The sequence below is a fragment of the Scyliorhinus canicula genome, chromosome 18, assembly GCF_902713615.1.
Source record: "Scyliorhinus canicula chromosome 18, sScyCan1.1, whole genome shotgun sequence".
Taxonomy (NCBI): Eukaryota; Metazoa; Chordata; class Chondrichthyes; order Carcharhiniformes; family Scyliorhinidae; genus Scyliorhinus; species Scyliorhinus canicula.
Window position 1 is genome coordinate 33,557,813 of NC_052163.1, and position 18,763 is coordinate 33,576,575.

At 42.6% G+C, this 18,763-nt stretch overlaps 1 protein-coding gene across 1 annotated transcript in view; it reads left to right on the forward strand.

Moving 5' to 3' along the window:
• The window catches only part of mfsd11 (major facilitator superfamily domain containing 11), a 48,517-nt gene extending 31,510 nt beyond the window's left edge, over positions 1-17,007 (forward strand). Inside the window, exons 5-13 of the mRNA XM_038776991.1 lie at positions 3,018-3,114; positions 4,117-4,175; positions 5,767-5,926; positions 13,238-13,275; positions 14,697-14,762; positions 15,307-15,432; positions 15,529-15,715; positions 16,211-16,346; positions 16,523-17,007. Coding sequence (XP_038632919.1) covers positions 3,018-3,114; positions 4,117-4,175; positions 5,767-5,926; positions 13,238-13,275; positions 14,697-14,762; positions 15,307-15,432; positions 15,529-15,715; positions 16,211-16,346; positions 16,523-16,684 — 1,031 coding nt within the window. The 3' untranslated portion in view covers positions 16,685-17,007. The remainder of the gene's footprint in view (positions 1-3,017; positions 3,115-4,116; positions 4,176-5,766; positions 5,927-13,237; positions 13,276-14,696; positions 14,763-15,306; positions 15,433-15,528; positions 15,716-16,210; positions 16,347-16,522) is intronic.
• Positions 17,008-18,763: the final 1,756 nt, after the last annotated feature.

The following is an 18,763-nucleotide window of genomic DNA, read 5'->3' on the forward strand; positions in this document are numbered from 1 at the left end:
AAAAAGGACTGTGTGGCGGTCACTTCTACCGATACGTCATGCATAGATGCATCTGCAGCAGGCAGGTTGGTGAGGATGATGTCGAGTATGTTTTTCCTCTTGTTGGTTCCCTCACCACCTGCTGCAGTCCCAGTCTAACAGTTATGTTCTTTGGGATCCAGCCAGTCTGTGGTGGTACTGTTGAGCCACTCTTGGTGATGAACGTTGAAGTCCCCCACCCAGAGTATATTCTGCATCCTTGTCACCTCAGTGCTTCCTTCACGTGGTGTTCAGCATTGAAGAGTACGGATTCATCAGCTGATGATAGATGGTATGTGGTAAGGCGCCGGAATGTGGAGACTAGGGGCTTTTCACAGTAACTTCATTGAAGCCTACTCGTGACAATAAGCGATTTTCAGTTCATTTCATTTTCATGTGGTAATCACCAGGAGGTTTCCTTGCTCATGTATAACCTGGACCCATCAGACTTCATGGGGTCCAGTCGATGTGGAGGACTCCCAAGGCAACTCCCTCACGACTGTATACCACTGTGCCGCCACCTCCGCTGGGTCTGTCTTGCCGGTGAGACAGGAAATAACTAGTAATGGTGATACTGGTATCTGGGACACTGTCTGTGAGGTATGATTCGAAGAGTAAGACTATGTCAGGCTGTTGCTTGATTAGTCTGTGAGACAGCTCTCACAACTTAGTGCCCTTACAAGATGCCATCTCCACTCGCACCCACACCGACGCCCCCCACCACCACCCACTTCCTCATCATGGATTGCTAAAGTTCGGGAGTGCCAAACATCTCGCTTTTCCCCCCCATGTTCAATTTGTAGCCCGAAAACCGGCCAAAATCCCCCAGAATCCCCATAATTTCTTCCATCCCTTCCAGTGGGTCCAACACATATTAGAGCAGATCATCCACGTATAGAGAGGCTCTGTGTTCCACCCCCCCCCCCCCCCCCCCCCTCACCCCGGACCAGCCCCTTCCAGCCCGCTGAGGCTCTCAACGCAACTGCCAGTGGTTCAATGGCCAGTGCGAACAACAGCGGGGAGAGGGGCATCCCTGCCTCGTCCCCCGGTGTAGCCTAAAATAGCCGATGACAGCCTGTTTGCTCGAGCACTTGCCACCGACGCCTGATACAGCAGCCTGACCCAGTCAATGAAGCCCTGCCCAAATCCAAACCGCCCCAGTACCTCCCACAGATAACCCCATTCCATCCGGTCAAATGCCTTCTCTGCGTCCATTGCGACCACTATCTCTACATCCCTACCCTCTGGGGGCATCATGATAACATTCAACAGCCTTCTTACATTGGCCGCCAACTGCCTCCCCTTAACAAATCCCATCTGGTCCTCCCCAATCACATCCGGAACGCAGTCTTCAATCCTTGAGGACAAGATCTTAGCCAGCAATTTGGCATCTACATTTAGTAGGGAGATCAGTCTATAGGACCGGCATAACTCCGGGTCCTTATCCCGCTTCAGGATCAATGAGATAGTGGCCTGTGACATCGTCGGGGGAAGCCCCCCTCTCTCCCTTGCCTCATTGAATGTCCTCATCAGCAGTGACACCAGCATCCCAGAGTACTTTTTGTGCAACTCCACAGGGTACCCATCTGGTGCTTTTCCCGGCTGCATGGCCTTCAGCCCATCTGCTATCTCTTCCAACCCGATCGGGCCCCCAGCCCTTCTACCAAGTCTTCGTCAACCTTCAGGAACTTCAGCCTCCTAAGAATTGCCTCATCCACTCCGGCCCAGCTGGGGGTTCCGACTCATACAACCTACTGTAGAATTCCTCGAACGCCTTATTGACTCCAGCTGAATCGCCGACCAGGCTCCAATCGCTGTCCCTTACTTTCCCAATCTCCCTAGCCGCCTCCCGCTTTCTAAGCTGCTGTGCAAGCATTCTACTGGCCTTCTCCCCATATTCATAGATCGCCTCCTCGCCTGACTCAGCTGCTCCACCGCCTTCCCTGTAGTTAACAAGCCAAACTCTGCCTATAGCCTCCGTCGTTCCCTTGGAAGCCCTGCCTCTGAGGTCTCCGCATACGTCCTGTCGACCTGTAATATTTCCTTTATCAGTCGGTTCGACTCTGCTCTGTCTGCCTTCAACTTCACCTCTGCAAGTTCCCAACAAAGTATCTTGATGTGTTTGGTGCCTTCCCAAATAATGTTTCTCCGTTTTGATCAGTCACAAGCCAGGGTCTCGTGAGTCAACAGGTATGTTTAACTTATTCAGGGATACTTTAAAGACATCTCTAAAACATTTTCCCTGTCCTCCTACGAGTCTCCTTTGGGTGTGAGTTCCAAGTAATGCAGTTGCTTCGGAAGTCTGGTGTCAGGCATATGACCAACAAATCCAGCAGAACTGGATTTGAGTGATCAATGCAGGGCAAGTTGGCTTGGGAGAGGACGCTATCGTTAGACTTGCCTTTCTTGCCTCCAGATTTTAAGGATCTTGCAAAGGCACCGCTGATGGTTATTGCCCAGTGATTTTAGGTGCCTGCAATAGCTTATCCAAGTCACCAAAGCATAAAGGTCAGTACTGCCTGGGAAGCCAAAAAAGGGAGCAGAAGTTATGATCTGAATTTGTTCACTTCGGTGTTAAGTCTGGAAGACTGTAAAGTGCTTAATCGAAACATTGTTCCTCACATTTTGGAACAGTCTAGACCAAGGTCAAGGACAGCAATGTTGAAGTGGGAGTGGAGCAGATAATCAAAATGACAAGTGGCTGGAAACACAGGGCCAAGCCTGCAAACTGAATGGGCATGCTTTGTGAAGCAGCCATCCAATCTGTGTATTGTCTCTTTGACGTAGAGACCACATGAGCAGAGAATAGAGCATATTAAATTGAAAAAATTGCTGTTTTACTTGGAAGGAGTGATTCGGGCCTGGCTCGGTGAGAAAAGAAGGAGGTTAAAGTGCAGGGGGAGCATCTCCCATGCTTGCTCAGGAGGAAGAAAGGGATATCGGCTAATAGAGATGATTGTTAGAATGATTGAACATTTCTGATTCTTATTTATTTTCAGTGATCTGGACTGCACAAGGCAACTGTTTGTCAACGAACTCCAATGAAAGCACTATTGGAAGAAACAGTGGTATATTTTGGGCTCTGTTACAATTTAGGTATTTACTAAAAATTAAGTTTACGATATAACAGAATTACTTGAATGAACAAATCTTTGTATTGTCAAGGTATTTCAAGGCTGAAGCTTTTCACCTTTTCGCATGTGTATTTACTTAAATATGGTTATAGAATTATACATACAAGTGTCAATCATGTGGAGGTGAAACTTTTAATGTATACTTATTGGTTTATGTTATAACACAGATAAATTTGTGAACTTAAATAACACTGTTAACTTGCTGCTCTTTTTGGATATTTTTTGGATGTTTTTTCCCCAGCCGCCTCCTCTCTAAAAATGTTTGAATGTATTTCTGACTGATCTTTGCTAATTGCTGAGTAAGATTGGTAATGTTTCTAATGGGCAGTATAAGATTGGAAAGTTTTCCAATAAATATTTCCAGCATTACATTTACTCACTGAAAGTTGAATGTTTTAAGTTCAAATAGCTCATAAACCATTTAAAAGTTACAGAAACCGAAGCATTTAAAATTGTAGTGTTTTTTAATGCTCCTCAAATTGTTTTGGAAAATTAGGTTTTTTTTGTGGGGGGGAGAGAGTGGGTATTAAGTTGATGGTGTGGGGAAAGTTTATTATAGAATCCCCAAATCCGAACACAACAGAATTGTAGATTCTTACTATAATTTGTATCTATATGAGCCAGAAAATCTTACAGAATAAGTTTTTGAAGATCATTTCTTAATCTTCACACATTTGTGATTTGGTATCCTTCTAAACGCAGTTTCTCTTGACATAGACTTGGTTTAGCTCACTCAGCTAAATCGCTGGCTTTTAAAGCAGGCCAGCAGCACGGTTCGATTCCCGTACCAGCCTTCCCGGACAGGCGGCGGAATGTGGCGACTAGGGGCTTTTCACAGTAACTTCGTTGAAGCTTACTCGTGACAATAAAGCGATTTTCATTTTCATTCTTTTCATTTTAGTTCTGCTCAGCTGTGATGCCTTTTGTTATCATCTTAATATAATAATCCCTTTTCTGTCTCTAGTCTTTTGTTTGGAAATCTGTACATATACTTTGCATGGAAGGGAGAAACGCATATCTCAGGTCAGTTTCATCCAAATCTTGTATTGAGCATCTGTAAGTAGGAACTGAGCCATAGAAAATATTTCATTGCAGACCATTGGTGATTAATAGCCCAACAGGTTTAAACTTTTGTTTGTGTTGCTGCGTGATGCCTTTTTTGTTGGTTATGAATTTTTAAAATATCTCGATTAATAAGGAAGCAATTTTTTTTTTAACAACAAAATGCTGCTGCATGCATCGCCTGTAACATTTCACAATAGGTGTTAAAGGAATGATCTTCGGAACTTATGAAAAGTCATCCATTCATTATTGATTACCTTCATCTGTCGTATTAATGTAAACCTGAATTTCTACGAACATTGTTCTATGTAGCACTGTCCACCATCTACAATTTTCAGTATTTGCCACGCTTCCTGTTTTAAAATAATATTAGCACTGTCCACCATCTACAATTTTCAGTATTTGCCATGCTTACTGTTTTTAAATAAATATTTTTGCTAAGGAGGCGCGGTGGCGCAATGGTTAGCACTGCTGCCTCACTGCACCAGAAACCTGGTATCAATTCTGGCCTTGGGTGACTGTCTGTGTGGACTTTGCACTTTCTCCACACGCCTACGTGGATTTCCTCTGGGTGCTTCAGTTTCCTTCCACAGTCCAAAGATGTGCCAGTTAGGTGGATTGGCCATGCTAAATTTCCCCTTAGTGTGGGGGGATTATTGGATTACGTGGCCAGGGCTGGGGAATGGGCTACGCAGGGTGCTCTTTCGGTACAGACCCGATGGACTAAATGGCCTCCTTCTGCACTGTGGATATTTATTCCATTAAAACACTGTGACCCTATTAGCTTCTGTTATGTTGACTGACATACTTTTGGATTAACTCCATTGTAATATTGTAGTAGAGTTCTTGTACATCCTTGTAGGAGCATGGCACTAATGGAGTATGGGATATAAATAGCGTAGCAACTGTTTGGCAATGTTTTAAGACTAAAAATGTATAAATGTAGTCCTGCTTCAAATATACTATGTTGGCATGGACTGGATGGGTTGAATAGCCACACTCTGTGCAGATTGACTTCATAATTCTCTGTTTATAATCTCTTGCTGCCTCAAACCCTTTATGTAACAAACTGCTGGCTATTGGTTAGCAAATTTCTCACTAAGGTTTGCAGTACCATTTGCTTAGTTTCTCACAATGCTTTCTGATGCAATATGGTCAATACGTGGTGATTTTCAGCCTTTTTATGTATATATTTCCTTTTGTAAAAGTATCAAATTCTGTGGTCTTTAATTTTGCCTCCATAACTGTGTCAACACTGAGTCCTCCATCTTCACAGTTCCATTCCTCCTTCACAGAGACAGTCTATGCAGATCATCCTCTTCTTTCTTGGATGCACTTTATTTCTCTTTGCCTCCCACCTCCCACATTCATGAAACTTTATTCTCCCGTGTTTCTTTATGGACGCATTCCCAACTTTACCCGCTCCTCCCTGCTTTATAGAGCCATCTTGTTGCCTTTTTCTTGTCCCCTAAGTTCATAAATATACCCATCCCCTCTTTCTCTTTAGCAGCTTAATAGTTTCACACTAATCTTTCTTCTTTGACCTCCTCAGATCATAACCGGAGGACCGTTTATATCATACTCACTGTAATTAGTGCTGTTGGAAGTTTTCTGTTTTTACTTATAAGGAAACCTGTCTCAGAGGAACCTGCCTCAGAGGTTTTGTCTACAGAAGAAGACAAATCTGATGATGAATCTGATACTGTACTTGGGTATGTTTTTGTTTTCTTTTAAAAAGAGTAGAGATTATGGGAGGAAACTAAAATTCTACCAGTTTGCTATATTGGGAAATTTATAGGCTTAATTTTTATTTGTGTGTGCACATACTGTGGAGAGATTCTGTAGAGATGTATTCAACTTGTGATGGTGTAAATTGAAAATGTGCAAGCTTATTTGAATTATGGGCCTCAAGTGCATTTTGTCACAAGACCGTGGGCTAGTGCGTGGTCAATTCCAGCCCCACTTGACCCAGAGTCGCAGTACAGGTGAATTTAGATTTTATTTAAAATACCCAAGGTCCTTGGTTGAATCCAGTAAACTATAGTCATCAGGTTTGTAAAAATTACTGACTATCTACTAACCTTTCCGAATCTCACCCCACCCCAACTTGTCCAATCTCCTCTATATACATACACAGACAAATAACACAGAGGGGAAAGGGTGGTGGAAAAGGAAAGAAAAAATATTAATAAAAATCAAATGATAAGGATCTCTGGTGCACTGGTCTGGATTTCAGTCAATGTCGTTCTGAAGTTCAGGCTTTTGTTTTCATACTTATTCCTTCCAGGCTTGTGATGGTTTTCTCTGGTAAGGTTGACTACCTCATCTGCAGACTCAGAATCATTTTGGGTTCACAGCAAAGGGTTTGCTATGCACTCGCTGGTTTTAGACCAATAAATCGGGTCTTTCACTTCTTCAAACCGGAGAGAATGAGATAGTTCCTTTCACTTCCAAGGTCTAAACGCTTCTGCTAAATTCTCTCAAAAAGCATCACGAGAACCAATCACTGACCGATGTCAGGCAGAACACTCCCTCGCCAACCCACCTGTTGCCAATTAACCAATCAACCCAATGCCCTCCAAACCTTGTGCCTAACATCCACTTGGTGCCCAAGAGTCTGGGGCAGCAAAGTGGTTAGCACTTCTGCCTCACAGCGCCAGGAACCCACGGTCAATTCCAACCTTGGGTGATTGTGTGGAGTCTGCAAGTTCTATCTGTGACTGCATAGTTTTCCTCCGGGTGCTCCAGTTACCTCCCATAGTCCAAAGATGTGCATGTTGGGTGGGTTAGCCATGTTAAATTACCCCTTAGTGTCCAAAGGTTCCGTGGGGTTAGAGGGATAGGGAGGGGGAGTGGGCCAAAGTAGCGTGCTCTTTCTGCACTGTAGGGATTCTATGATTTTCCCTTCCAAAATATAAAACCTGGGAACACAGTGTCCTGCTGACAAGCAGGCTGCTTCAACTTTATATCTTCTGCTTAAAGGCACACCCTGATTATGGGTCCACAGACCAAAAATAAAAGAAAATAAATGAAAACAAAGGAAATAACAGGAAGGAGTCTTACAATATCATGCGATGTTGAAAGCCATCACATACCCCTTAATATACGTATACAAACATTTCTAAAACTTCAGGTGGGAGAGAAAAATAATGGTACATGTAGAGCCGGATTGCCAAGCCTTAAGAGATACTCTATTTTCGGCACCACTGCAGTAAACCATCAGCAATTGTTCTGTCAATGATCCAATATTGCTGTTCAGTGCTGCTGACCTTGGGTGGGATTCTCCCCTACCCAGCGTGACGGGGGGTCCCGGTGTAGGGGAGTGGCGCCAACCACTTCGGGGTCGGGCCTCCCCAAAGGTGGGGAATTCTCCGCACCTTTGGGGGCTAGCCCCGCGCCGGAGTGGTTGGCACCAGACGACTGGTGCAAAAAATCGATGCCAGCGGCCTTTCAGGCCCGCCGCCCGGCAGCGGGGCTGGCCGAAAGGCTTTCGCCGGTCGGCGCATGCGCCGGCGGTGACGTCAGCGGCCAGCTGCCGCTGACGTCACCACCGGCGCATGCGCGATGTGGGTTTCTCTTCCGCTTCCGCCATGGCGGAGGCCGTGGCGGCGGCGGAGGAGAAAGAGTGCCGCCAGGGCACTGGCCCGCACCCTGATCGGGGGACCCCGATCGTGGGCCTGGCCACCGTGGGGGCACCCCCTGGGGTCTGATCGCCCCCCCCCCTCTTGTCCCTCCCCCCAGGACCCCGGGGGCCCGGTCGCGCCGCCGATCTAGCCGCCTCCAGAGGTGGTTCAAACCTCGGCGGCGGGAGAGGCCTCCCAGTGGCGGGACTTCGGCCCATCGCGGGCCGGAGAATCGCCGCAGGGGCATCGCCGATCAGAGTGGCGTGATTCCCGCCCCCGCCACTTCCCGGGTGGCGGAGAATCTATGCCACGGCGGGGGCGGGATTTTCGGCGGCCCCAGGCGATTCTCCGACCCTGCTGGGGGTCGGAGAATTTAGCCCCTTATCTTTTCCTAAATCCATTTTTCGTCGTAGTAACAGTTCAGAATGAAAAAAAGTGGTTACTTTATGCATTAGCAAATGAGTATAACTCCTTCATAAAAATGTCTTTAGTTTCAGGATATTCATGAGCACATTAATTTATTAGTTCAAACTAATTCCTTCTTGGATAGCAATAAACTAATCTCTAGTTTTAATTATTTGATCTGCATTCACTGACATTTCAATTTGTATGGTGTGCTATGGATTAAGGCTGGGATTTCTTAAATTTTGAGTGTCAAAAACAAATTAAAAGAAATTCATACAAATTAGGAGTAGGCCAGTATGCCCCTCGAGCATGTTCCGCCATTCAATCAGGTCATGGCTGATCTGATTGTAACATCAACCCCACATTCCTGCCTACCCAAATAACCTTTACATACAAAACTCTATCTAACACTGCCTTAAAAATATTCAAAGAATCTGCTTCCACTGTCTTTGGCTGGTGGGGCTCATGTCTTTTTGAGAGAAAAAAATTCCCCTCATCTCCACCTTAAACGAGCGACCCTTTATTTTTAAACAGTGATCCCTAATTCTCAATCCTCTGACAAGAAGAAACATCCTCTCCACTTCCACCCTGTCATTACACGTCAGGATCTTAAAAGATTTCGATCTCTTCTAAACTCAGTGGATACAAATCTAACTTCTCCTAACTTTTCTCATAAGACAGCCCACCCATTCCTGTACACAATATCTCAGATGTGGTCTTAACAATGCCCTGAAGCATAACCTCCTGCTTTTGTCATCAATTTCCCTCCTAATAAATTACAAAATTCTATTAGCTTTCTGTCGTGAACGTATTGCTACTACAATTCACCACTGTATTGTATTGTATTATGTTGATGCCCTTCTGGGCTCTGCCTGTGGCTCCGCCCCTTTGGGGGTGGTATATAAATCTGCAGCCTGTAGGCGACAGTCAGTACAGAGCAGTCGCAGGCAGGCACAGATCTAGCTTACTGAAACCACTGTTCAATTCTACTAATCGTCTCGTGTAAATGAATGGTCGCATCACTTTCCCAATTACTTGCTGTACCTGTATACTAGCATTTTGTGATTGATGCACTGGGACACCCAGATCCCTCCACACCTCAGAGCTAGGCAATCTCTCACTATTTTATATTCTTCCTGCCAAAATGAACATTTACCAGATTTTTGCCCACTCCCTCAACCTATCTATGTCCCTTTTGTAGCCTCCTTATGTCCTTTTCACAATTTACTTTCTTAGCTATCTTTGTGTTGCCCAGAAATTTGGCAACCAAATCTTTGCAACCTTCATCCAAGTTGTTCATCTGAATTATAAAAAGTTGAGGCTCCAGCACTGATCCCTGTGGTACACCACTCGTGAAATCCAACCAGAAAAATATCTATTTATGCCAACTTTTTTTCCTGTTAGCTAGCCAATCTTCTACCAATGCCAATATGTTATCCCCTACACCATGAGCTTTTATCTTCTGCACAACCCTTTGATGTGGAACCTTATCAAATGTCTTCTGGAAATCTATGAGATCCCGCTCCCCATCTCACTCTTCTAAACGCCAATTAATATAATCCTAATCAATTTAATCTCTCCACATTGACAGTCCCGCCATCCCAAGAATCAGCCCAGTATATCTTCGCTGCACTCCCTCCATAGCAAAAAAACCTTTCTCGGATAAGGACACCAAAACTGCACACGATACTCCAGGTGTGGCTACATCAATGCCCTATACAATTGCAGTCAAACATTCCTATTTTCCTATATTCAAATCCTCTCGCTATGAAGGCTAACATATCATTTGTCTTCTTTACTGCCTGCAGTACCTGCCTGCTTACTTTCAGCGACTGCTAAGATACCAAGGTCACGTTGAGTATCCACCTCTCTCAATTTACATCCATTCAAATAATCCACCGGAGCACATGTGACTCCTTTAAAGAACTCCAATAAATAGGTTAAACTTGATTTCTCTTTCACAAAACCATGTTGATTATGCCTGATTACCTTGAATTTTTGCAAGTGCCCTGTCAAAACATCTTTATTAATGTTGTCTAACATTTTACCTATGACAGATGTGAGGCTAACTTGTATGTAGTTTCATGCTTTCTGTCTCTCTCCCTTTTTCAATAAAGGTGTTACATTTGTTATCTTCCAATCTAATGCGACTTCCCCTGAAATAGGGAATTTGGGAAAATTAAAACCAATGTATCAACTATCTGATTAGCCACTTCTTCCAAGTCCATCTGGACCAGGGGATTTGTTAGCCCACAGACCCAATAATTAGCTCAATACCACTTCCCTGGTGATTGTCATTTTCCTAAGTTCCCTCCTTCCTTTTATTTCCTGGCTTACAACTAGTTCTGGATGTTACTTGTGTCCTCTATAGTGAAGAAAGATGCAAAATACCTGTTTAATCCACCTGCTATAACCCTACTTGTCATTACCAATTCCCCAGAGGCACTTTCTGTAGGACAAATACTTACTTTGTTAACTCTTTCTTTTCTTTTTTCAATATATACATAAACTCTTACTGTCCTTCTTTATGTTACAGTTCTAGTTTTCCCCTACATATCACTTTTTTTTGTCAATCTTGATGTTCTTTATATTCTTTCCAATCTTCTGACCTGCCACTTGTCTTTGTGCAAATATATGCTTTTACTTTAAGTTTAATCCTGTCTAACATTTTAAGTTAACCAGAGATGATGGACATTTTTCTTTCTTATTGGCATGTATCTATTCGGTGCATTCTGAAATATTCCTTTAAATGTCTGCCACTGAAGATCTGTTGTTCTATCCCTTCAGCATATTTACCAATTCATTTTAGCTAGCTCTATTTTCATGTCCGCATAATACCCTTATTTAAGTTTAAAGTACTAGTCTTGGTGCACTCTTCTCTCTCTCTCAACCTGAATGTAAAATTCAATCATATTATGATCGCTGTTACCAAGGAGTGCCTTCACTTGTGAGGTTATCAATTAATCCAATCTCATTGCACAATATCACGTATAGTATGGTTGGCTCCAGTATGTGTTAACTATCTCAAAAACATTCTATGAACTGCTCATAAATGCAACAGTTGTCGTCCTGATTTTTCCAATCTATATTTAGATTAAAATCCCCCATGATTATTGCAGTAGCTTTCTAATCTCCCATTATCTCTTCATTTATACTCTGACCTACCGTGTAGTTACAATTAGGGGACATGTACAATTCAATGACTTTCATCTCTTGAAAACCTATCCAGAATTACACTGAGCAAGTAAGGTGACGTTTTGTAAACAAGCAGATTTGTGCTATGCACAAGATGGGAGTCCTGCTTCAGTTGAACTTATCCAACTGGAAATATCTAGTCATCTGAATAAAGAACAAAGAAAAGTACAGTGCAGGACCTGTACACCTAGATCTCTCTGACTGTCAATACTCTTGAAGGTTCTACCATTCACTGTATATTCCCTATCTGCATTCGACCTTCCAAAATGCATTACCTCACATTTGTCCGGATTAAACTCCATTTGCCATCTCTCCGCCCAAATCTCCAAACAATCTAAATCCTGCTGTATCCTCTGACAGTCGTCATCGCTATCTGCAATTCCACCAACCTTTGTGTCGTCTGCAAAACTACTGATCAGATTTTCCTCCCAAAAATATATATATACTACGAACAGCAAAGGTCACAGCACTGATCCCTGCGGAACACCACTAGTCACAGCCCTCCAATCAGAAAAGTACCCTTCCATTGCTACTCTGCCTTCTATGAACTAGCCAATTCTGTATTCATCTTGCCAACTCACCCCTGATCCCATGTGACTTCACCTTTTGAACCAGTCTGCCATGAGGGACCTTGTCAAAGGCCTTACTGAAGTCCATATGGACAACATCCACTGCCCTACCTGCATCAATCATCTTTGTGACCTCTTCGAAAAACACTATCAAGTTAGTGAGACACGACCGCCCCTTCACAAAACCGTGCTGCCTCTCACTAATACATCCATTTGCTTCCAAAAGGGAGTAGATCCTGTCTCGAAGAATTCTCTCCAGTAAGTTCCCTATCACTGACGTAAGGCTCACCGGCCTATAGTTCCCTGGATTATCCTCGCTACCCTTCTTAAATGAAGGAACAACATTGGCTATTCTCCAGTCTTCCGGGACATCACATGAAGACAGTGGGGATCCAAAGATTTCTGTCAAGGCCTCAGCAATTTCCTCTCTAGCCTCCTTCAGTATTCTTGGGTAGATCCCATCAGGCCCTGGGGACTTATCTACCGTAATAGTTTTCAAGACGCCCAACACCTCGTCTTTTTGGATCTCAATGTGACCCAGGCTATCTACACACCCTTGTCCAGACTTAACATCCACCATTTCCTTCTCTTTGGTGAATACTGATGCAAAGTATTCATTTAGTACCCATTTCCTCTGGCTTCACACATAGATTCCCTCGCCTGGCCTTCATTGGCCCACCCTATCCCTGACTACCCTCTTGCTTTTTATGTACGTGTAGAAAGCCGTGGGATTTTCCTTAACCCTATTTGCCAATGACTTTTCGTGACCCCTTTTAGCCCTCCTGACTCCTTGCTTAAGTTCCTTCCTACTTTCCTTATATTCCACACAGGCTTCGTCTGTTCCCAGCCTTCTAGCCCTGACAAATGCCTCCTTTTTCTTTTTGACGAGGCCTACAATATCTCTCGTTATCCAAGGTTCCCGAAATCTGCCGCATTTATCCTTCTTCCTCACAGGAACAGGCCAGTCCTGAATTCCTTTCAACTGACATTTAAAAGCCTCCCACATGTCAGATGTTGATTTACCCTCAAACATCCGCCCCCAATCTAGGTTCTTCAGTTCCTGCCTAATATTGTTATAATTAGCCTTCCCCCAATTTAGCACATTCACCCTAGAACCACTCTTATCCTTTCCCACCAGTACTTTACAACTTACTGAATATTAAATGTTTAAAATTCTATGTGGCAGTTGGATTTCTGTGATGCTGAACAAATTGTTTCATGTTATTTACAGACCTCCAGAATGGCGATCACAAGCAATAGATGCATTTCGTAAGCATGCTTTTATGGACAAAATGTTAACTGGCAAGTGGGTGTGCGGTTGCAAATATGGGCAGGGAGTTAAATCCAAACACGTGCCACTTGGCGAAAACGTAACGTGCTTCACTCACTTCTGGCTTTTACTGCAGCATGTTTCGAGGGGTGCTGGTATCGCCCTGTGGAAATATCGACTCTATTATAAAGAGCCCTGATATATCCAGACCCGATTCCCCTCCCAGCCAGTCCCGAATTACCGTAACCCACCTCAGAATCTTTTCTTTGTCTTATAATTTTTGTATTCGCACAATCACAGCCCGGGGCAGCTCCTCCTCCTCCCTCGATTTCTGTCTCAAGGACTTGTGGGCCCAATGCACTTCAGTGACCTTCTCAAATACCTTCTCATTCACCAGTATCTCAAACATCTTTGTAACACAGCTGATGGCACTTGTTCCCTCCACTCCCTCCGACAGACCTACGATGCGCTAGGTTTGCCACCTGGTCTGATTTTCCTGGTTGTCTCCCCTCACCCGCCGCAGCTTGCACATTTCTTCCAGCATCTCTGCCTCCAGTGATGCGATTGTCACTGTCTGAAACAGTCGTCTCCACTTTTTTTATCGTTGCACCCTGTGCCTCCAGACACTTCTCTACTTGAACCAAAGACCCACGAAGTGGTGCTACTGCACCCTGATTCACTCTTTTGAAGAAAAAAAAGATTTTATTACCAACATGTATCAAAACAGGTTGCAACATATAAACACCCCGGCATACATACTTCCCAGTAATCAACTATACAGTCTGTACAAATGTTTTCCTCTTTCTCATTTGATCTTAACGAGTCTTTCTGTATCTCCTTTTGCTGTTGTCGAAATTCCTCTTTCATGAAGCTCATAAGCTGCTGCAACGGCAATGTGGCCATCAACAACGACCCAGTCCCCTCCACCATTTTTCCCAATACTGCTGCGCCATGAGGATGCCCCAACTGAGCTAGGGCTTTCACTGACTTTTGCCGGATCCGGTACCCCATTTTCATTCCGCCTGGGGGAGAATCCACCACCCACCTCTCTCCTCACAGTTTGTCACCAAAAATCACCCATCAAATGGGCTGAAAGTTTCATAACCAACAACTGCATGCAGGAGCCACCCTGTGTGCGACCGGCCAGACCATGGCCACCACCGGAAGTCGCCACCTGGCCATTCTGGCTTTAACAGTGCGCAAGTCTCCCAAGCTGTGTGAAATGTGTGCAAGAAGTAGAATATATAGCTGAATTTAGCAGCCAAGGCAAAACCCACTTCTCTGAGAAATGGATACCGTGCCTGCTTTGGGCCACCCTGCTGGAAGTGGGTCAGTTTCATTAAAATTCTTGCATTTGTGTACATGTATAAGTAGCTGGTTTTCAGGAATTTAGTAAATCTTTCTTTCCTTTCTGTAATAGGAAGTGCAATCCGTATATTCTTCACCAAACATATGCTGCTTCTAAGTGTTACTATTGCTTACACTGGTAAGAATTTCCCAGAAGTCTGATAAATCTGATGAATATGGGGTTTCCCTTATCAAAATTAAATTGGTTTCGTATGATGTACATCAAATTAATTCGCCAGTAATGGTTTTCAAAATGTTCTTTTATACAGAGTGAATTACATTTGATCAGTGATTATTGTTGTGAAGATATTTTATCCATTAAAAATACAATTTTATGGATTTCAAATATTTAGTTCGTGTTCATTTTGAAACATCACCATATTCCTAGCAAGAGGGTGACTAGAGCAAACATCTTGGGTCTACAATCATGTTGCATAACTAACTTCTGAAGATTGTATACGCTCAGCTTTGCATTTCTCATGATATGTATTGCTATGATATGAAATGACGTGGATCTATCTTGCACGATGCTGGACTTGATGATTTGCAAGTTGACTCTCTGTCCGTATAGCAAAAAGACTAGTTAATGTGAGGAAGTTAAATGCTGAAATTGCTTGTGCTTCAGCGTTAATGAGAGGGCATGTAGCGATTCAATCAGTGAAAATTGTTTTTTTTCCCTCTAGGTTTTGAACTAACCTTTTTCAGTGGGGTCTATGGGACCTGTTTGGGAGCAACAAATTCTTTTGGGAATGAAGCCAAAAGCCTGATTGGTTTATCTGGCATCTTCATTGGTGTTGGAGAAATCATAGGTTTGTGATTATTTGTTGTTGTATTATTAAATAATTAAATCTGCTTTCATTAAACAGAATTGCATTGACTTCATTTTGTAAATTTTGTATTTCTAGGTGGTGCAACTTTTGGTTTATTGAACAAATTCCTCAGCAAATATCTCGGCCTTGGCAGAAACCCTGTAGTAATTCTGGGTTTAATAAGTCATGTAATAGCCTTCTATCTGATATTCTTAAATGTACCAGGGGATGCACCAATTGTTTCTGATGAAGGGACAAATAGAGTTTCTTATTTAATTCCAAGGTTAGTCATATATCTTGATTTGTACTTCTGGTTAATTTAAGTGTAGTGCAAGTAAGCTACTTTGTGATGAGGGAATTCATTAATTTAGGGGACTGATTATTTGAAAATGTTACTAAACCTTCAATTAAAACATGGGGATGAACATTAAACTGAACCTATCCAAATTTTAGCCATTCAATTTGATTTCCACTGACTACTCATTGGAATGGGTCTCCTGTTCTATTATAAAGAATATGATGAGAACCCCACTCCTTGTTATGGGAAGCACCTGAATTTTAGCTTCCTTTTCCTGACTGTTTGCCAGAAATAAATTGACTTTTTACCTTTCCTAAAACTTGCTCGTACTCATGGGATTAAACCAGTTGAAATACAATTTGTTTTATCTTGCCCTTTCCCAGCAACAAAACAGCAGACAATTAAAATGTTAGATATATACTGTTTTTATGTTTGTATTCATGATTTCCCCAGCTCATAATTTGCCTTTTTTCTCCACAGCAAAATTATCGCTTTGGTTTGCAGTTTTCTTCTGGGATTAGGTGACAGCTGTTTTAACACACAGCTCCTCAGCATTGTGGGATTTATGTATTCCGAAGAAAGTGCTCCTGCATTTGCTGTTTTCAAATTTGTGCAAGTAAGAATGAAGAGTTTTCTTGTGCATGCACATAACCCAAATGCAACTCATAAGCAGTTAAATGAAGTGAACAGATTAATATTTAATGTTGTGGTTAAAAATCTTGTTTATTCTAAACATTGAATTTAGCAATGCACTCACTGAATGTTATTTTTCTCCGTCCATCCCTCCACCAGTCTATTAGTGCAGCAATAGCATTTGGCTACAGCAATTATCTACTGCTTCACTGGCAGCTGCTTATTCTTTGTGTGGCTGGATTCTTCGGCACAATCTCTTTCATCCTTGTGGAGTGGAGGACAGAAGCGCATTCTCGTGGTTTCAGTTATGATCGCATTTAATCAAGAAGCCAGCTTTTAAAAGACCCAATGGAATGTAATTTTTTAATCTTCAATTTGTTCCGAAATACTAATTTTACAAACTATTTTTGAGAATTTTAATTTTGTTGTGTGAAAAACTTCCAAAAAAAATTGTTCAAACAGACAAACGTGGGAGGTGGTTATAACTGTAAGAAATGTAATAAAGCCAATTAAATAAGGTAACCTGAAGCCAGCCATTGAAGGGCTGGTGAGATATATTTGCCAAATATTTCTGCTGCATAAAAATAAAATTCTGCACTTTAAAAATATTCTGAAACTAAATCAGAATACACTAAAACATTGAACTACTTTGAAATGAAATGCTGTTTTTTTAAATATAAATTTTCGACTACCCAATTATTTTTTCTCCAATTAAGGGGCAATTTAGCATGGCCAATCCACCTAACCTGTACATCTTTTGGGTTGTAGGGGGTGAAACCAACACAGGCATGGGGAGAATGTGCAAACTCCACATGGACAGTGACCCAGGACCGGGATTCGAACCCAAGTCCTCAGCGTTGCTGTTCCAGTGCTAACCACTATACCATATGCCGCCCTTTGAAATGCTGTTTTAAGCATTTTCCTTGTAGTATTGCAGAGTATTATTTCAGATTCAAGTTATTAATTGCCAAGTCTTATTTGATCCATTCTAATTAGATTTTATTAATGTAGAAGATGCTTTTATTTGTGACTCACAGACCTTTAAAAATTTTCCAGTGCTTTTGGACGAGACTTATGGAAGTGAATCATGGGCTGGAACTTTTCGACCGATCACACCGGCGGGAACTTCCAGTCCCATCAACGGCACACCCACAGCTGCGGGTTTCATGCCGACGAGGGGAAACCTGTTGACAATGGCGGGACCAGTAGATGCTGCCACCGGCCAATGGCGGGTCGCCTCCTGCCGCTGTGAAACAAACGGCGGATTGTGCGATAAATCCCACCCAAGGTTCGGAAACTTCCATTCCACCCTGCTTCACATTAATCTTTATTGTTTCTCTTTAAATATACTGTATCAGGAGTACCAATTAACTAACTGAAGCATGATATTCCAAATCATTGCAGCACTATTGACAGCTACTCAAAATTTGTTAACTAGACATTCGTATTGCTGATGTTTTACATTCTGCAAAACTAAATATTTTTGTGGCAATTATTTCTAATTGATTATTATATTCTCTCATGTAAATGCATGTTTTGCACAAGTAATTCCACTGGCATTGCTTAAGTGGCAATATGGCCATTGCATGATTATTAATGATTGTGACTGGAACTGAAATGATTTAGCCACAAAAATTATCAATGGCCTTCAGATGTTCAGAAATTGACGTAAGTGCAAGTTGTCAGCAGCCCCCAGTTATGTTATCGGTCAAGTATAGAATGTTTCTTTTTCCCGATCACATGCCGCTGAATAGTTATGTAGGGATCAAAAGGGAAACTTTGCTTTGAACTAAGGTTGAGTCAGGAAGTGAACGAGAATTTAAATAAGTATTTTAGAACATAGAACATGCAGTGCAGAAGGAGGCCATTCGACCATCGAGTCTGCACCGATCCACTTAGTCCTCACTCCACCCTATCCCCGTAATCCAAGAACCCCCCCCCCAACCTTTTGGACACTAAGGGAAATTTAGCATGGCCAATCCACCTAACCTGCACGTCTTTGGACTGTGGGAGGAAACGAGAGCACCCGGAGGAAACTCATGCAGACACGGAGAGAACGTGCAGACAGTGACCCAGAGGGGAATCGAACCTGGGACCCTGGTGCTGTGAAGCCACACTGCTAGCCACTTGTGCTACTGTGCTGCCCGTAACAGTTTTTCTACTGTTTACTTTTTGAACACTCTCTGCTATTGAATTGATAGATGGTTATGTCAATCCAAGTAATTTTTATTCCATTTTCGATTATTTGTTTCTCGTGTTTACAGATACTAAAGCAAGCCTGTAGTGGGATTTATTTTGAAGAAAGATATTCTTTTTTCTAAATTGGGTGCAAACTTTTTAAAAGTATATATTTTTTTCAAATCAGGACATGCATAATAGCAAAATAAACAAAATATGATT